The following is a 20,447-nucleotide window of genomic DNA, read 5'->3' on the forward strand; positions in this document are numbered from 1 at the left end:
ACTCCAGTCTTTGACGCTGAGTAACAACCAGATATCCGCCCAACCCCCGTCAATTTATAAAATCTTGTCAGTAACTTCTACTGTAGAAATGTACTACAACCCTTGGCAGTGTGACTGTAACATGGTTCCGTTCAGGCTTAAAATGACCGGGTATCATTCATTTGAAAATCAGATAGTATGTGCCCGACCTGCTAACTTAGTGAAAAAAAAGCTGAAAAATATCAAACCAGAAGACCTGATCTGTGAAGAACAAACTACATCAACGATGTTTGATACCAAAACCCCATTTACCTCATCTCCAGTGTCTACATCTTTTCCATCTGGCAATACAGAGAGAAATACTGATTCAGCAAATAATGTTGGCTCGACAAGGTTTGTTGGTAACCAATTTGACAGTGCTAATAGCCGTTCCAACGATGCAACCTTCTGTTATCACTGGTACTTCAAACACAATGCTGGCTCTCAGCCACATCCAGCAGATGATAAGAAATGGGAAGGGTTACCAACTGAAACAACGACTGAAAATAACAATTCCATTGAATCTCCCCCGAGCCCCCCACTATTTGTTGTTATTGGATCTAACTGTGGTTCAATAGCTGGTACCGCCATCATTGTTGCAATCATTATCACAATACGAAGGACGAGGAGGGCTTTGTGCCCAGCTGCTGCAAAAACCAGTATTCAGAATGAAACAGTGCAGGGCTGGCTCCAGGCGACAAGTACTCAGTTTCCAAATGTTACAAACACTACTGCTAGTGTAACAGTTTCAATGATTGCAAGCGGTCAGGCCGACCAGGGTCAGTATCAGGATTCCATTCGATATCAAAACTGCGACATTGGCAACACACCAGGTCCAAGTCCTGGAATTGGTTTGAGCTCCTCAAACACCACATCTACTGTAGTAACGAGTAGCCATGGTCAGACATTGCAAGGGTTATCTCCAAATGAACCGTCTGTAGCCTTACAGCCAAATCCTATGTATAATGGTACACAATCAAATCCTCCAAAAACTACATGTCCTGGAATAACAGGTGATGATTATCAAGCAACCAAAGAAACATACACGCACACCACATATGCTGTTAAGACTTGTTGTGCTACTCATCTGTATGAAGATATGGATGAACAAAATTATCAGGCATTGCAGGATCAGTGTCAGGCCGCTATTGAATCTAACACAAGTTGTTCATATGCTGCAATAGCTAGTGGTCATGTCCAGTCAGAGCAGGATCAGTCTACCCGAGTAATGTACACAACAACTGTAAAGACTAGCGGCCATGCTGGCCTGTATAAAAATATGGATAGCCAACATTATCAGCTATTGCAGGGCCAGTGTCTGACCAACAGTACATCTAACACAACTACCACAGCTGCGGCAGTCAACAATGGCAATGGTCAGACAGTGCAGGACCAGTCTGAAACCACCAATAGTTCCGACATACACACCTTAGCTGTTCCAATGAAAAATATTCATGACAAAAAAGGGCAGAATCAGTTTCAAATTGTAACTGAACACAGCGAAAACATTGGAAGTACTACAATGCTTAGTGGTCATGATGAGACAGGGCAGATTCAGTCTCAGAGCTTTACTGAGTCGAACACAAGCACTACTACTACTGTAATGGTTAGTGGTCATGACCACACAGTACAGGACCAGTCTCATGCCATTACTGAGTCCAACACAACCAATACTACCACTGTAATGGTTAGTGGTCATGACCGCACAGTACAGGACCAGTCTCAGGCCATCACTGAGTCCAACACAAACACTACTACTACTGTAATAGCTAGTGGTCATCACCACACAGAACAGGACCAGTCATATTCCATTACTGAAAATAAGGTCCCTGAAACCCCTCAAGGAAGTAAACCCCCTCTAGACGAGCCACCTCCCCTTCCTCCCAAACGCAAGGGTGTTGTTGCCCCGTCTGAATAGAGTTTGAAGGATACACAACATTGTTTCAGCTTTGCAACTAAAGCCTTTGGTTTAGAATTGTTGCTACCCACTGTAACCAAAGTGAGATGCTCATTTGAATTTTGAGAGATTGCGCTTTGCAAACTTCTTTTGGAATGATAGCGTGTGTGTAAAAATGAATATAAGTGACATGTTTTTTTTGGTATTATGTAAATATTGTATTGTATTGTATGTGTTATGTGTATACGTATCCGGGGCCCCCATGAAAAGCAGTGTTTGTCACTGACGGGAGCTTTCCCTGATAAATAAATAAAAGCAACAACAATGTCAAGTGAAACAATATCTTAAGCTTGTAACGTAAATGTGAAACCTGATTATCACCGTCCGTCCAAAGTTCTTGTCGTAACTGAATTGCTAGCAAAATATATGGACGTATCCCTGAACATATTCTCCTAAACAAAGATTACTACTTATGCTTATTATTTGATGTTCTATAATTGTTATGTCTCATAATATATAGTTTGAAAACTAACAGGGTATTTCCATTAGTCTTGATGTGATTTTATCCATACCGTAGCAACTATTACCCGAAGAATGATGTATTTCTGAAGATTTTGAATTAAGTAAACTTGTTCCTTAGTATTTATGTTAGTATTTCAGAGTGTATGAAATATGTACATATGTGATCTGAAATGGACAGGCATACTGTGCGTGTACCTTACCTTAGACCTTAGATCCTCCCGCAACACTGTTGCATTGTGTGTATACCAAGAATGTATTATTGCTCATCAGTAGCCATACATATGATTTGTATTTCATTGAATACATTCAGTTGTGTACGACATGTAGTACTTATCATGAAGAGAACTTGTGGCTTGGAAAGTATGATACGTAAATTGCTTATATATATGGCCAAATAGGAGTCAGTTGTTTCACGAGATTTTCTTTATTATGAAATGCCATGTATTGACCCTTTTGTTGCATTGTACTTTTATTATCAACATTGATGTACTTGTTTTCACAACTTCATAAAATATATTTTATGTACAGCACTATGATATGTTTCAGGTCAGACAGTAGCAGAGAAATTATTGTATACTGCTTTGTCATGGAATCTTGAAAGACGTATTACAGCGGAGGCAAACTAAGCAATTATCTTCTTGAACTAGTTTAACTGTAATTTACAACACAAAAATTGAAGCAATTATGTTCTTCACAAGCTCTGAGTAGAGATGTGATGTTGTCCGAATTCATCTACTTCAACAACATTTGAAAAAATCCACTCAATTCTTCATACAATTTGCTATATGAGTCATTTTGCAGGGTGTGTGTCTCTAGTACTGGTCTTATGTACCACCGTGCTACCAAGCGAGGATTGCTTTGAATTCTTTTTGGAAGAAACATAAAAAACTGTCACTTATTAAAAGGCATGTTGTTGTACATTTATACACTTGTATTTCGAACGTACATTTTTTATAGAAGTAAAAGCTATTAGTTGAGAGTTAGGTCTCACCTTGTATATGCTGAATGTGTAGTTTTTTTTTAAATTAAAAAAAAAATAATGTAAATCTATATTAATGGTAAGACTTATCTTTGATTCACAGTACACACTACACACAATGAATCCCGACTAGGGCTAGGGGACACATTACATATACAAAGAACGGCCCGTCACGCGTCACTACTTCCCTGACACTTGGCAACTGGAAACTATTAATAAGTCAAAAATCTGCAGTACAATTAGTTTATTACCGATTTTGTCCCTGTGGTTATTGTTTAATACAGAATGTTATAAATGAAACGAGATATTAAAACAGGACGTTCCGCTGCAATACCTTAGAAACCCGCAAAAATAGCAAAGTGCCCCGAATGGGCGCGATGATTGCAAATCTAGTTTTGACAAATGCTCTAACGCTAGTTCACCTTTTTCCGCGTTGTGTCCTATATCCGTTGTTTTTGCCGAACACGGTTTAGGGATATTGATATCAATTCGACGTAAGGTGGTTTCAAATTACAATATCTTCCATTTCAAATGATGCAACTTCAAACCACCATCTGTCAATTTGACATCGCTTTTAAAAACAACGGATATAGATTACTCCGCGAATAAAGGTGAACTAGCGTAACCAGTTAAGTCACTCTAACGCTACGATTTAGACATGTCAAAAAAAAAAAACTCGTCCGTGGCAGTCGGTTTGCATACCAATGTCCAGACGTGTTTTCTTTATATCTTCGGGCTTTCACCTTTGACCTGCACATGCGCAGTTGGATTTATGAACGTGACGTTTAATGGCGCTAGGTACGAGGGGTGATAAAGAGTTCTCGACCTCACCCAGACATGATAAGAACAACTCAAATTTTGAGGCACAACTTCATAGTATGAAGCCTTTTATCAATATCCTCCAATTTCAAATCATTGCAGTCATTACTTTCCAGGCATTCGTTTCTTGAAAATCAGAAGGTAAGTGGCGAGAAAAACAAGGGTGAATTGCGATTAGACATGTGTGGGTCGATTTCCCCATGGCGTAACTTCTTTGTCATTAACAAAAAACATTGTCAAAATGGACGTGGCCTCCGAAAAAAACCAAATCGCATGGACAAATTGCACGAACGGCGGGTTGTGCCCTTAGCTTAAGACTTTGCCCTCTATTACCTGTCTGGTCAACAGGAGTGAAGAAACTGTAGACCGGTATCCTGTCAAGACCTCTCATGATTTTGAACACCTGGATCATGTCTCCTCTCTGCCGCCTGTATTCGAAGGTTGATCTATACCACCATGGAAACACACACAGCCACCATATATCCGCGATGATATGGAACCAACTTAAGAAGCACAGACAGGCAAACGCATAAAAAATACACATGTACACGGATTTGGTAGTTGATTACAATCTCTGAGGTATATTTTGTTCCTTCTGCCAAAAATGTAACAATTCAGTTTCCAGAATGATTGTTCGGCAGGTAGGCCTTCTGACCGATCACGCCAGATTGTTACTGTCACTGATCTTGGAGGCTGTGTAAGGTGGTTTATGCCTGGCGACTGAATTGTTACAGTTCCATTAAGCAAGAAGCACCAGTATAAGCACCCTGTCAATGACATAGGTTGAGAGAGAGTCAGAATAACAATTTTGAAAGCTATTATACGGACAATTGATCAAAATGTTCACATAAAAGCCAGCTATTTTAAACGCATATTCTTAAAATCCTTGGTTGGAACAACAAAAGAGGTACGGCCTTCGCAAAATGTTGTTTTCCTTTTGAGTGCAAATGTTGTTTTGGCTTTTCACGGTACATAAATCAGTCAACGACCTTGTTCACTCCGAATGGCCTCGATAGTTTTTAAAAGATATAATATCAAAAGATATAATATCAAAAGTAACAGCTGGTATATGGTCCTTGGAATGAAGTATTTGCAAAATTCATGCCACATTCGGGGTCATTCGGGTGGGAATTCCAAATAGACCTTATATCCATTCACACGAGAAGGAATGAGCCAAAATGCCTTCAGAATGAAAATTCTTTTCTAATCTTGGGAATTCATAGTGTATTCTATCCTTTTGACGTCCTTTTAGATATAGCATCTAAAATGAAATTGTTCTAGCGCAAATTTACAAAGCATATTCCATTTTTAAATTCATACCAAGTTCCTGATTATTCAGTACAATTTACACATAAGAGTCTCTACGACTTTTGCAGGGAACTATTTTCACCCGAGGGTCGCGTATTGATACAATGTAATGTGACACGCCCGTGTAAACAAAAGCTACAAACAAAACAGCTACACTGAGCAGATGGGCAACAAGCGATGCAGTAACAACAGGGGGTAAAAGACGTTCCAGTCACACAGTTGGAAAGATGGTGGCCGACTGAAAACCGCTTTTAAAGATTAAAAGGTAAGGTAAGGTGAGATCAAGTTTCATGCATATTCGCCTATGTAGAACTAACTAGCATAGATACAACTTGTTTATCTAAAAATTCACTTTCTTTACAAGTAAGAAAGATTTGGCTACTATATAGCCTCTAAGGCAGTTCCGTACAATACGCCCATTCGGGGAAAGGAATTTTTCGTACATTTGTTGCCAAATTCATTACACATTTATCTAAGTACTTTATAAGATGATTATTTGATATGGCATATGGTAGGAATGTATCATTTTTCATCTCATACAATCGTATCGGTTGAAAATAGGGAAACATCAGTTGGAAGAAGAATTCGGAGCATGGTTTTACCGTCATTGTGAAAATATTCATGAAAACAACAGCTTTCGTTTTTTTCTATTTTGATCTTCGAGTATTTCTTGTAGATGCAGGCACCAACCCTACTTGGGGGACAGCCAAATATTTTGGAAGAAAATGTTTTTTTTAATAATTGTTGCCTCTCTCTAGTCAACAGATGAGTAAAAGGCAACTTTGAGCAAACGAATCGCTAAATTTCAATATTGAAAAGGCAGATCTAGACAATTAAGACGCTCTGATGTTAAAAGTACTGGGTGTAACATATGACATGTTTTGTTTCAATGACGAACAGATTTTGATGCACAGATCTTTAACCTCTGTAGATATTTCTTGGCGTTTAGATATTAAAAACAATCTCGATGTGTAGAACCGGTAAGGTCTACTTGGGTAACAGCCAAATATTTTGAGTGCGAATGTTTTTTTTTTCTCTTTTATTGTTGCCTCTCTCTATTCATCAGATGAGTAAAAGGCAACCTTGAGTATAGTAAACAGCCCGCTAAATCGTAATATTGAAATAATAGTATAGTTTCATTAGGTTATTTGGAAGGAAAGTAACAAAAAAGTAGCATAGTGAAAACAATACCAACATATGCTTCCCAACATATGTTGGGCGCAGCACTACAACGGTAAAAAGGAATCTTGACGTGTGGAACCGGTGACTCTCTATTCTTTAGATGAGAAAAAGGGAGCCTTGGGCAAACGAATCGCTAAATCTTACTATTGAAAAGGCAGATCTAGACAATTAAGACACCCTGATGTTAAAAGTACCGGGTGTAACATGACACGTTGTGTTTCAATGACGGTCAGATTTTGATGCACAGATCTTTAACTTCTCTGGATATTTCTTGACGTTTAGATCCTAAAAGTATTCTCGATATGTGGAGACCTTGATCATTTTGATCATATGCCAATAGGTAGCTTTAAACAATCAATACACCCTAATGTTAATAGTGCTGGGTGTAACAAATGGCATGTAGTGCGTCACTGACGGCCAGATTTTGATGTACAGATTTTTAACCTCTGTGGATATTTCGTGACGTTTAGAAGTAAAAGCAATCTCGATGTGTGGAACCGGTAAGCCCTACTTGAGTAACAGCCAAATATCTTGAGTGCGAATGTTTTTTTTTCTCTACAAATGTTGCCGCTCTCTATTCATCAGATGAGAAAAGGGCAACCTTGAGCAAACGAATTGCTAAATTCTAATACTGAATAGGCAGATATAGACAATTACGGTACCCTTCCACACATATGACGTGTTGTGCTTAAATGCCGGACAGATTTTGATGCATAGACCTTTCACCTCTTTGGATATTCCTTGACGTTTAGAGCAATCTGTGAAACCGGTAAGCCCTACTTGGGTAACAGCCAAATATTTTGAGTGCGAATGTTTTTTTCTCTACAATTGTTTCTCTATTCATCAGATGAGTTAAATGCAATCTTGAGCAAAATTTCAATATTGAATAGTCAGATCTAGATGCACAGATATCTAACCTCTGTGGATATTTTTTGAGGCTCAGATCTTAAAAGCAATCTATGTGTGGAGCCGGTTATCCTTTTAAGTTTTCTTATGCAAATAGGTAGCTTTAAACAATGAAAACACCCTAATGTAAAGAGTGCTGGATGTAACATATGACGTGAACTGTGTCACAGACGGCCAGAATTTGATGTGCAGATTTCTAACCTCCTGGAATATTTCGTGACGTTTAGAAGTAAAAAGAAAACCAACAATCTCGATGTCTGGAATCAGTTACGGATCCATTCACAACTGTGGCATTGAAATTCTGTAAATCATTATTATTCACATTATAAATGTTGATATGCAAATAGCCGACTTCAGACAATCAGTACCTCCTATATATACATATATGTTTAATTGAAAACTGTTTGTTACACTAAATAACGGATTAGGTATGTAAGCACGTATCCTGAGTGCTCTAGCAAGAAAAGGGCATCGACAAAACGGCATGCAGTGCTAAAAAAAGTGCAAACTGAAGACAGTAGACAGTAGAGAATTGATTCTTGTAGTTCTGTACTTTTGGTGCATTCTCAGTCGCACAATTACATATGCATGATAATAACTGGGTTCGATTCTGTGATGTGATAATGTGGGCGTTTTTATTTTATAGTTTCCTTATGTTTTTGGCGACGCCTCAGGGGCTAGCCTAATAGAATAGTGTGCGTCCGTTTGTCAGGAATTCCCCAAATGTACAGGCATGTGTGGGATATTTTTGCGCGTGCGTAGTAGGATCACCTGCATGAGTATTCCCTTGGGAATTTGTTTTGATGCAGGTTTTGTGTGATCTATTCATTTCGTACAAAAATGCCATTACTGCTATGTATCTAAAAAAAGATACATGTTTCAATTCAGTCTACTTTTTTTCATTGCTTTGTCCATTTTATTTGCCCATTCTTTGTTGATAACTTACCCTTCGATCGTACAAGCTTCCATACATGCGCGTAACATCTGTGTGCGCAATTTTCATGGTGGGTTTCATCTATGGTCTTTTTCCTTTCTGTCGAAAGCCTCACGCTAGGGAAATGCCTGGTTTACACACGTTGATGGAGTTTAGCTTATATTAGGGTCATTTTATACTTTGACAGAAGTATTTCTCTCTCATTGTTGTAACAACGCCAAGCTAGAAACAAATGCTATTCGTCTTGTTTGTGAATGTATACTTAAAATTCGACAACACTTGGCGAAATGTTAACTTATGTAAGGACACTTGACACATCTTCCGAGCATATCCAAATGCGATTGCTTTGAAATGCTGTAACATATTAAATCAAACCCTTCTACTTGTTTTTTAGGTGACAACATGGGCAGAAAGTTACAGGAAATGATTATTTTCCTTCTTATCTTCATGATTGAGCTCGACATGCCAGATGCAGGGGCTGAATGCGGACTGGGCTCCTGGGACTGTCGCAGTTTGAAACTCACCAGTATCCCCCAGAACCTACCAAAATTGATAATGTCCATAGACCTGAGATATAATACAATAACAACTTTAAGTAAGCCAGAGATGAATGTGCTGGCGAGATATAAGAACTTGGGGAGTCTAAACTTTGCTGAAAATCGTATAGCGACCGTAGATCGTTTCCCCCCTCTATTCCAGCTTCGATGGTTGAGCTTTATTAAGAACAAGATTACCTATCTTCACAAAGAGACATTTCTAAATCTACCAAGACTCGTAGTTTTGTATCTGATGAAAAACCAGATAGCAAACATTCATCCTGGGACATTTTCAAGATTAACCAAACTCAAAGAATTGTACATTGCCTACAATAACATAACTATCGTTCAATGTGGCACATTCTCACACCTACCATTGCTCCGATATTTGAGCCTGGCTCACAACCAGATATTCAAAATTCAGGCTTGTGCTTTCTTAAATCTCCCCCACCTCAAAACGTTGCATCTGCAGTCCAACCAGATAAAGGGAATTCAATCTGACACATTTTCAGACTTACCCAGGCTTCAAACTCTGTTTCTGAACGTAAACAAGATACCTAATATTCAGGCTGGTACTTTTTCAAATCTACCCAAACTCCAGTCTTTGACGCTGAGTGACAACCAGATATCCGCCCTTCCCCCGTCAATTTATAAAATCCTGTCAGTAACTTCTAATGTAGAAATGTACTACAACCCTTGGCAGTGTGACTGCAACATGGTTCCATTCAGGCTTAAAATGACCGGGAATCATTCATTTGAAAGTCAGATAGTATGTGCCCGACCTGCTAACTTAGTGAACAAAATGCTGAAAAATATCAAACTTGAAGACCTGATCTGTGAAGAACAAACTACATCAACGATGTTTGATACCAAAACCCCATTTACCTCATCTCCAGTGTCTACATCTTTTCCATCTGGCAATACAGAGAGAAATACTGATTCAGCAAATAATGTTGGCTCGACAAGGTTTGTTGGTAACCAATTTGACAGTGCTAATAGCTGTTCCAACGATGCAACCTTCTGTTATCATTGGTACTTCAAACACAATGCTGGCTCTCAGCCACATCCAGCAGATGATAAGAAATGGGAAGGGTTACCAACTGAAACAACGACTGAAAGTAACAATTCCATTGAATCTCCCCCGAGCCCCCCACTATTTGTTGTTATTGGATCTAACTGTGGTTCAATAGCTGGTACCGCCATCATTGTTGCAATCATTATCACAATACGAAGGACGAGGAGGGCTTTGTGCCCAGCTGCTGCAAAAACCAGTATTCAGAATGAAACAGTGCAGGGCCGGCCCCAGGCGACAAGTACTCAGTTTCCAAATGTTACAAACACTACTGCTAGTGTAACAGTTTCCATGATTGCAAGCGGTCAGGCCGGCCAGGGTCAGTATCAGGATTCCATTCGATATCAAAACCGTGGCATTGTTAACACACCAGGTCCAAGTCCTGGAATTGGTTTGAGCTCCTCAAACACCACATCTAATGTAGTAACGAGTAGCCATGGTCAGACATTGCAAGGGTTGTCTCCAAATGAACTGCCTGTAGCCTTACAGCCAAATCCTATGTATAATGGTACACAATCAAATCCTCCAAAAACTACATGTCCTGAAATAACAAGTGATAATTATCAAGCAACCCAAGAAACATACATGCACACCACATCTGCTGTTAAGACTTGTTGTGCTACTCATCTATATGAAGATATGGATGAACAAAATTATCAGACATTGCAGGATCAGTGTCAGGCCGCTATTGAATCTAACACAAATTGTTCATATGCTGCAATAGCTAGTGGTCATGTCCAGTCAGAGCAGGATCAGTCTGCCCGAGTAATGTACACAACAACTGTAAAGACTAGCGGCCATGCTGGCCTGTATAAAAATATGGATAGCCAACATTATCAGCTATTGCAGGGCCAGTGTCTGACCAACACTACATCTAACACAACTACCACAGCTGCGGCAGTCAACAATGGCAATGGTCAGACAGTGCAGGACCAGTCTGAAACCACCAATAGTTCCGACATAAACACCTTAGCTGTTCCAATGAAAAATATTCATGACAAAAAAGGGCAGAATCAGTTTCAAATTGTAACTGAACACAGCGAAAACATTGGAAGTACTATAATGCTTAGTGGTCATGATGAGACAGGGCAGATTCAGTCTCAGAGCTTTACTGAGTCGAACACAAACACTACTGCTACTGTAATGGTTAGTGGTCATGACCACACAGTACAGGACCAGTCTCAGGCCATTACTGAGTCCAACACAAACACTACTGCTACTGTAATGGTTAGTGGTCATGACCGCACAGTACAGGACCAGTCATATGCCATTACTGAGTACAACACAAACACTACAACTACTGTAATGGCTAGTGGTCATGACCACACAGAACAGGACCAGTCTCATGCCATTACTGAAAATAAGGTCCCTGAAACCCCTCAAGGAAGTAAACCCCCTCTAGACGAGCCACCTCCCCTTCCTCCCAAACGCAAGGGTGTTGTTGCCCCGTCTGAAAAACAAACCCAAGACAATTCGAACATTTACGAAGAAATGACATAGAATAGAATTTGAAGGATACACAACATTCTTTCAGCTTTGCAACTAAAGCCTTTGGTTTAGAATTGTTGCTACCCACTGTAACCAAAGTGAGATGCTCATTTGAATTTTGAGAGATTGCATTTGCAAACTTCTTTTGGAATGAAAGCGTGTGTGTAAAAATGAATCTAAGTGACGTATGACATGTTTTTTTTTGGTAGAGTCGATTCCACATTACCAAGAGGGTGTTTCTTGGCTGTTGTTCCAACATTTTGGAAATCTTTATAACATTCTAATTGTAATAAGTAACTGTTAAGAACTATTTATAACATCATTGTGATGTTCTAAATATTTTCTACAGTGTTCAGACATGTCAGAAACATTTTTTACATCAAATACATTATTTCTGTTAGTTTCTAAACTGTTCCAACATAGATTCATCATTTGTGATCACATGTGATCACATGTTCGAACATGGAAACAAAATGGTAAAACTGGGTCAGTGGGCTGGGGAGAGGGCAATTCACACATCCCTGCCAAGCGCAGAAAATTGTGTATGTCTGACACCTTCTCACAAAAGAGTCACCAGTGTCTACTAAAGAGAATCTAAAAATACAAGACCTAAACAAAAGGCCCAGCTTAGCAGGTTGGTTTATGGTGGTAATAAAAGTTTTTATGGAGGAAAAAAAATTATGCAAATTGTTTGAACATTTGATCACATGTTCCAACAGTAACAAAACACATAGATGTTTCAAAATTGTTCTAGATAAAGAGATATTTGTACTATTAATTTCCGATTGTTTCCAACATATAAAGATAGGTTCAAACATGTTCAAACTTTCATTTTCAATTGTTTGAACGGTTTAGAACTTCAGTGGCTGAATATTCTTTTACTTAGAATAGTTCAAACATACTACAAATATTATTTCAAAACCCTCTCGGTGACTCGGAATCGACTCTATTATGTAAATATTGTATTGTATTTTATGTATTTTTTTAATTGTATACGTATCTAGGGCCTCCATGAAAAGCAGTGTTTGTCACTGATGGGAGCTTACACTGATAAAGAAATAAAAGCAACAACAATGTCAAGTAAAACAATATCTTAAGCTTAAACTTAAAGGTGAAACCTGATTGACACTGTCCGTCAAAGGTTCTTGTCGTAACTGATTTTCTAGCAAAATATATGGACGTATCCCTGAACATATTCTCCTAAACAACGTACTACTTATGCTTATCATTTGGTTTTTCTATAATTGTTATGTCTCATAATATATAGTTTGAAAACTAACAGGGTATTTCCATTATTCTTGATGTGATTTTATCCATACCGTAGCAATTATTACCCGAAGAATGATGTATTTCTGAAGATTTTGAATTAAGTAAACTTGTTACTTAGTATTTCTACCAGAGGGTACGAATATGTACATATGTGATCTGAAATGGACAGGCATACTGTGCGTGTACCTTACCTTAGACCTTAGATCCTCCCGCAACACTGTTGCATTGTGTGTGTATACCAAGCATGTATTATTGCTCATCAGTAGTCATACATTTGATTTGTATTTCATTGAATACATTCAGTTGTGTACGACATGTAGTGTCATGAAGAGAATTTGTGGCTTGGAAAGTATTATACGTAAATTGCTTATATGGCCAAATAGGAGTCAGTTGTTTCACGAGATTTTCTTTATTATGAAATGTCATGTATTGACCCTTTTGTTGCATTGTACTTTTATTATCAACATTGATGTACTTGTTTTCACAACTTCATAAAATATATTTTATGTACAGCACTATGATATGTTTCAGGTCAGACACTAGCAGAGAATTTATTGTATACTGCTTTTTCATGGAATCTTGAAAGACGTATTACAGCGGAGGTACACTAAGCAATTATCTTCTTGAACTAGTTTAACTGTAATTCACAACACAAAAATTTAATTGAAGCAATTATGTTCTTCAAAAGCTCTGAGTAGAGATGTGATGTTGTCCGAATTTATCTACTTCAACAACATTTGAAAAAATCCACTCAATTCTTCATACCATTTGCTATATGAGCTATTTTGCAGGGTGACAATGTGTCTCTAGTACTGGTCTTATGTACCACCGTGCTACCAAGTGAGGATTGCTTTCAATTCTTTTTGGAAGAAACATAAAAAAAACTGTCACCCATTAAAAGGCATGTTGTTATACAATTAATCATACACTTGTATTTCGAACGTACATTTTGTATAGAAGTAAAAGGAACTAGTTGAGAGAATGGGTCTCACCTTGTATATGCTGAATGTGTAGTTTGGTTTATTAAAAATGTAAATCTACATTAATGGTAAGACTCATCTTTGATTCACATTTACATTATGAACCCCGACTAGGGCTAGGGGCCACATTAGATAATTATACAGTCAAACCTTTCTATAGCGGCCACTCAAGGGACTGAAGGAATGACAACTATAGACAGGTGGCCACTATAGAGAAATTGCATATAATAAATTGACCACGAGCAATAAGCTACACATGATTTCAGTACCAAAGAATCTTTCTAACCAAGTTACATCGTCTAAAAATTTAACTGACCCTGCCAAAGTAAAATTTACCGGAAATGCATGATATGCGCAATGTTGGTAAATTCACCGACAAACCGACAAAGACTGGACTCAACGTTTTTCCAGACTATCGTTCAATGAACGCGTACCTGCCGTTACCGCAAAAATGACCATGTCGGAAACTCAAATCCTCACAAACTACGATTTTAAACTAGGCAGAGGGTGACATACGGCCGCCTGTAGTATTTCTGTATCTACGGGACCGGGAATCGTGTGGCCTTGGTGGCCGCTATAAACTACTTCCTAATGTTTATGTTAATGGTACCGACAAAAAATGGCCAAGTAGTCGCTATGCAAAAGTGGCCGCTAATACAGGTTTGACTGTACAGAGAACGGCCCGTCACAAGTCACTACTTCCTTGATATTCGAGAACACTTGGCAACTGGAAACCATTGATATTCAAAAACCTGGAGTACAATTTAGAGCTTATTACCGATTTTGTCTGCGTGGCAATTGTTTAATACAGAATGTTCTAGAAAAACGAGACATCAAAACCGGACGTTCCGCTGCAATTACCATAGAAACCCTAAAAAATTACGAGTTGCAACGTGTCCTGATTGCGCACAAACTAGACGACAGATCATTGCAAATCAGGTTTGATAAATGCTCTACCAGTTACGTCACTCCAACGCTACGATTTAGACATGTCCAAAAAACAAATGCCTCGTCCGTGGCAGGTCACCTTTCACCTTTGACCTGCACACGCGCAGCTGCATTTATGAACGGGTGTATTGCTGTTTTAAACAGAAATGTTAACGCAGGTGACGTTTAATGGTGCTAGGTGGCAACTGCCGATCTCCTAAAAGAGAAACATTGTCTGAAACATATACCTATAGGACTACAGGTGTAACAACAAAGTTACAGTATTTCCCAGTAATACACGTAGTATGGGAAAAGTAAAGATGTGTCATTATCTCCAGAATAAAACTCACTTACAAGCTTATCCTCAAATGCTACCCTGTTCTGTCATGCGTACACCAAGTGAAACAATGAATGCAGGTCATAGTTCAGTGGTACATGGTGCGTCATTCACTGTTTTGGCAACTTCATTCCTGACTCAAAATGGCTACTGCAGTCTTTGGGTCAATAACTGAGTCCGTTCAGGAGATTTTGCAGATCTCTGGGGCGACTTTTCAGTCTTTCCTTGTCTTCTCTATCGCCCTAACTTTTCTCATAGCGTTCATACTTTTAAAGCGCCCGAGAAACCTGCCTCCTTACCCGGCAGGACGCGTGCCTGTTCTCGGGCACCTCCTCGCCTTGGGCCGGAAACCTTACCTCAAGCTGACGGCGTGGAGGCGGCAGTACGGGGACGTCTTCACCGTCAGGATGGGAATGGAAGATGTGGTGGTTCTGAACGGCTACACTGCCGTCAAGGACGCGCTCGTGGACAGGTCCGAGCTGTTCGCGTCCAGGCCACCAAACTACATGTTTGATTCGACAGTTGGTTTTGGAAAAGGTATTATTTCTATTCTTTTTCTTCTTCTGTATCTTGCCAGATTGTAAACTGAGGTTTTATATCTATAAAATGCCAACCTACATACATTAAGAATCGTAGTGAAACATACCACTCTTTTTCTATAACACGTGGCTAAAGCTCTCTGTTTTGTGGCGTCCAGTGTTCTGTATCTGTATCTGTATCTGTATCTGTATCTGTATCTATATAGCCGGTATAACCGCCATTCGGCGTAACACACCAGCTTCGCAACCTGTAAACTCGGCCTTCGGGGCTTGTTGCGTGGTGACCAGGGCATTGGGTACAAAAGATAAGTAACCAAAAGAGTCACGTACAACGTTGCTACCCGACGTATGTGTATCCGATATGGGTCTTAGTGGGACGATAATCAATCACTGTATTTTTCCGATTACGAAGACATATATTTGGCGGTGACATTGTTCTAAAGCGTGAGTTTAGACATCATTTCGTTGAACGAGACCATCCAAGTAAGTTGCCCCACAGCATTTGGGACACACACACATAGTGTTCATACATAACAACAAAGGCCGGTATTTGCTTATGAGTAAATACTTAGATTAGCGATAACACAAACCTGACACACCGCCCACATTCGGCCTCTTGCGGGTGAACGTCCGCTCGAACGCCACTCGAGGCTGGAAAGATCCCCTAAGAGAATCCCAGAATAAATTATTTTGACGTAATTTATGCTAAAACATTTACTTGGAATCTTCTACCAAATATCCAATGCATATCTTTACCAAATTGCAGATCATTTAACGGTTATACCAAAGCATCAGAGGTCTTAATATACGGTTTTGGCCTGAAAATGGCTGAAAGACTTCAATAAAATCATTTTAAAGGCATCTATCAAAAACAGGAAAAAAACGTCTGGACGTATTGGCCAACTATACCCTTGTGCCAAAATAAAGTTGATGTCATTTTCCCCATGAACGACGGAGATTTTTCCCCTTAAAGATTGTGACAGGAGAATAAGAAAGAGAGAAGAAGCAGAAACATTACGAATACAATATTTCACTCCACGCCATATCTACTGTATGATGGACTGAAATAAATACCGAAACATATCTTGTAACGTATCATTTGCTTCTTTTTTGTTCCTGTAGACATTGTTACTGGACGTTGGGGTTCATTGTTCAAGCAGAGAAGGAGGTTTGTCGTCAGAACCTTAAAGAACCTTGGCATGAAGGTCGGACCTGGCAGTATTGAGGAGAACATCCGAAATGAGGCCAGCTGTGTACAAGATAGAGTAAGTCAAGATATTAATATGCAAGATTCAGATATTTAGCTCAAGACCTTGCTGGACAAACTATAAGTTTGATAGTAACATATTTGTTAAATTTGATATCATTGTATTATTTAATTAGCTGGCTAGTCCATTAATGTTCGTAATTTTCTTGTATTCTATGAGGATTTTGTTCTTGTTTGTTTGATCTTATTTGATTATGGGGTTATGTATGGCCGGTATGATCAAAAGTTATTGTTATAATCAGGCGTATAATCTCAGTATGGGGGAAGGTCAACAAACAAGTTTCTAGTCTCTGTATGTCCCTTTCCCCGCACTTACCAACTCCTTCTGTTTGTTTGTTTGTTTGTTTGTTTTTTGTTTGTTTGTTTAGATTCCCATTAGTGTAACAAAATCTATACCTAAACAGAAAATTAAACAAAACAACTAAAGTAACTTAAAATTGAATGTGAGGTATCATATGTCAACATTAAACAACAGAAACATTATCTGATTTTTTTATGCAGAAATTGAATAGAAATAATGATTTACCAAATATAATTGACTGATATAAACTGAACATAACAAATATACAAACAAAATAATGATAAGGAATAATATAACATAAATAAACTGATTATGTACATAACTGAAATGGGATCAGCAGCAACAAAATAAATTATGACTAACGTATTCACAAAAGAAAAGAACAATGCTACGTGAAGTCGCTTGGCGCAGGTGAAGTCGCGTGGCGCAGCGGCGGCATTTGTGCCTCGTGACCGAGAGGTCGCGGGTTCAAATCCGACTGCGTGTCGACGATCTTGTGCCCTTGGGAAAGGCACTTTACACGACTTTCCTCACTATACTCAGGTGAAAATGAGTATCTAGCTTCGGATAGGGCCGTCCCTCGGATAGGACGTTAAATATAGAATGGAGGTCTCGTGTCTGGGGAGATTCATATAACGCACGTTAAAGAACCCCCACACGTGCGATGGTGCCGTGTGAGATGGAGCAAACCCGTCTGTCTGGAGGTCGACAAAGGAATTCACACGCATAGTACTATGGGATCTATGCGTCATACGGCTATATGATGATAACGTTAATGGCCCGCCTGATCTAGTGCATATGGTGTCATAAGGTGCATATGGTGTCATAACGCCTGGTCCTTTGCTATGACCACCTCAAAAAACCACCTCGTTCGCTTTGCTCAAATCGGTGGTTTCATTCGTTGATTATAGCAAAGGACCAGGCGTTATGACACCATATACACCTCGGGGCGGGTCGACGTCATTAACCCTTAATTGATGAATGAGCTCTGGTTAGATTGCAGATTACGAAGGGAAGCCTTTTGACATCTTCCATTACGTCACTGTGGCGGTTGCAAACGTCATCTGTTCCATGACTTTCGGGAAGCGCTATGACTACGAAGATGAAAAGTTCCGAGAGGTTTCCCAAGCGTCTGCTACAGTATTGGCTGAAATTGGAGCCGGGCAGCTCATCAGTATCTTCCCTTTCTTACGGTTTGTTCCTGGAGGTCAGCACAGCGGTGTTCCTTAAAAAATACTTTCTCTGTCATACTTACTAAAGCTAAGGCCACAACCCGCCGTAGGTGTCTACGTGCCAAAACGTGGGCCAATCTTTTGGGATCCGTAAGTGGTAATTACCACCTCCGTACGAACTTGTAGGGAATCCGACAGATTTTGGAGCACGCAGACACGCCGTAGAACTTTACGTGCAGGGAAAACTTTGTGTGCCATCGGGCTGCGGAATAAAAAAAACTGTATGTATCCACAGATATGTAACCATTATGCACAAAATTAAAGTTTGAAAATTGAAAATATAAATGCCCTCATGCATTACAGTTTTACTTTGTTAAACTGTGTTGTGTCACTAGAGTTTGGGCCTACCTGCAGAACCTAATTTTTGTTTTAGGACTAGAACAGGAACCACAAATTTTGTTTTCCTAGGCCTAACCATTACTCTTTTTTATGCGCAGTGAACCGAGCCTGCCTCAATGTATCTGAACATCTCCCGAAGATCCACAAGTTTGTGAAAGAAGAAATAGATCGGCATCGGGGAAACCTAGATCGCGAAAACCCGAGAGATTTCCTTGACTTCTGCCTGTTGGAGCTTGAACAGCGGGGAAAAGTCGATGGTTTAACCAAAGAAAACGTCCTGTACATGGCACAGGATCTGTTTATGGCTGGAACAGAAACAAGCGCCAACACCCTACGGTGGAGTCTACTCTACTTAACTTTGAACCCCGACATTCAAAAGAAGGTACTTGCATCAAATATTATTGACTGGTCGAAGTAAGACCCCGCAGAGAATTTGATAGCATATTCAGGTGCTGCAGCATTACATGTAGATACCCCTCCCTGAAAGCAGTGTGGTACGGTCCAAAAGAATATGGTGTGCCTGTCGAAATCAACGGCGTCTTACTGGTCGAAGTAAGACCCCACAGAGAATTTGAGAGCATATTCAGGTGCAGGAGCATCACAGGTAGATACCCCTCCCTGAAAGCAGTGTGGTACAGTCCAAAGGAATCTGGTGTGCCTGTCGAAATCAACGGCGTCAATTTAGGATGCCTTGGCACTTCTTGAGCATAGACAGTTAGATAGCGTTCTGTCGGGTAAAAGACTGGTATCTTTACCCTATGTATGTACTTTGTATGTGGCACTGTTAAAAGAAGTTACTAACTCAAGTGTAGACCAAAGTGTCCTCGTCTGTGCCAAGGCAAAATATTTGTGAAAAATAAACTGCTTATCTGGCGTTTGAAGGCACAAGAGGAGCTTGATGCCGTTGTTGGTGATAGTCTGCCCGCCCTGCCCCACCGTTCCCGCCTGCCCTACGTGAACGCCTGTCTGATGGAGACCATGAGGATCCGCACTCCTGGTCCTATTCCACTTCACGCCACCACACAGGAGGTCAACGTTCGGGAATATACCATTCCTGAGGGAACTAGGGTATCATAAAATATCCCCTCTTTCAAACTTTCACTCTTTCTTCGTTCCGTTTCACTCAATTTCGTTCCATTTAGCACTTTCGGTACACAGTTTTGTACAGTATATCATAAAATCTCCCTTTTTTTCAATTTTCATTCTTTTTTCATTCCATTTCGCTCAATTTCGTACGATTTAGCACTTTCGGTACACATTCTTGTACAGAGTATCATAAAATATCCCCTTTTTTCATTTATCACTCTAATTTTGGTTACATTTCGCCCAATTTTGTTCCATTTAGCACTTTCGGTACACACTCTTGTACAGGGTACAGTATCATAAAATATCCCCTTTTTTCAATTTTCACTCTTTTTTCGTTCCATTTCGCTCAATTTCGTTCCATTTAGCACTTTCGGTGCCACTCGTACAATGTATCATACAATATCCCCTTTTTTCAATTTTCTCTTTTTTTCGTTCCATTTCGCTCAATTTCGTTTCATTTAGCACGTTCGGTACACACTCTTGTACCGGGTATCATAAAGAACTTTCTT

General features: G+C 39.5%; 1 protein-coding gene across 1 annotated transcript; it reads left to right on the forward strand.

The window, feature by feature from the left end:
* The first annotated feature begins 15,317 nt into the window (after positions 1 to 15,317).
* LOC118407101 (cytochrome P450 2J6-like) lies at positions 15,318 to 19,929 on the forward strand. Its single transcript, XM_035807519.1, has 5 exons — positions 15,318 to 15,711; positions 16,836 to 16,978; positions 18,278 to 18,488; positions 18,951 to 19,234; positions 19,735 to 19,929. The coding sequence occupies exons 1-5, from the start codon at positions 15,318 to 15,320 to the stop codon at positions 19,927 to 19,929; spliced, it is 1,227 nt and encodes a 408-aa protein (XP_035663412.1).
* The last annotated feature ends 518 nt before the right edge of the window (positions 19,930 to 20,447 follow it).

The sequence above is a fragment of the Branchiostoma floridae genome, chromosome 19, assembly GCF_000003815.2.
Source record: "Branchiostoma floridae strain S238N-H82 chromosome 19, Bfl_VNyyK, whole genome shotgun sequence".
Taxonomy (NCBI): Eukaryota; Metazoa; Chordata; class Leptocardii; order Amphioxiformes; family Branchiostomatidae; genus Branchiostoma; species Branchiostoma floridae.

Coding starts and splice junctions, on each gene's coding strand:
- LOC118407101 (XM_035807519.1), top strand. CDS start 15,318: ATGGCTACTGCAGTCTTTGGGTCAATAACTGAGTCCGTTCAGGAGATT. Junction 15,712..16,835: donor GACAGTTGGTTTTGGAAAAG/GTATTATTTCTA, acceptor TTGTTCCTGTAG/ACATTGTTACTGGACGTTGG. Junction 18,489..18,950: donor CTTACGGTTTGTTCCTGGAG/GTCAGCACAGCG, acceptor TTTTATGCGCAG/TGAACCGAGCCTGCCTCAAT.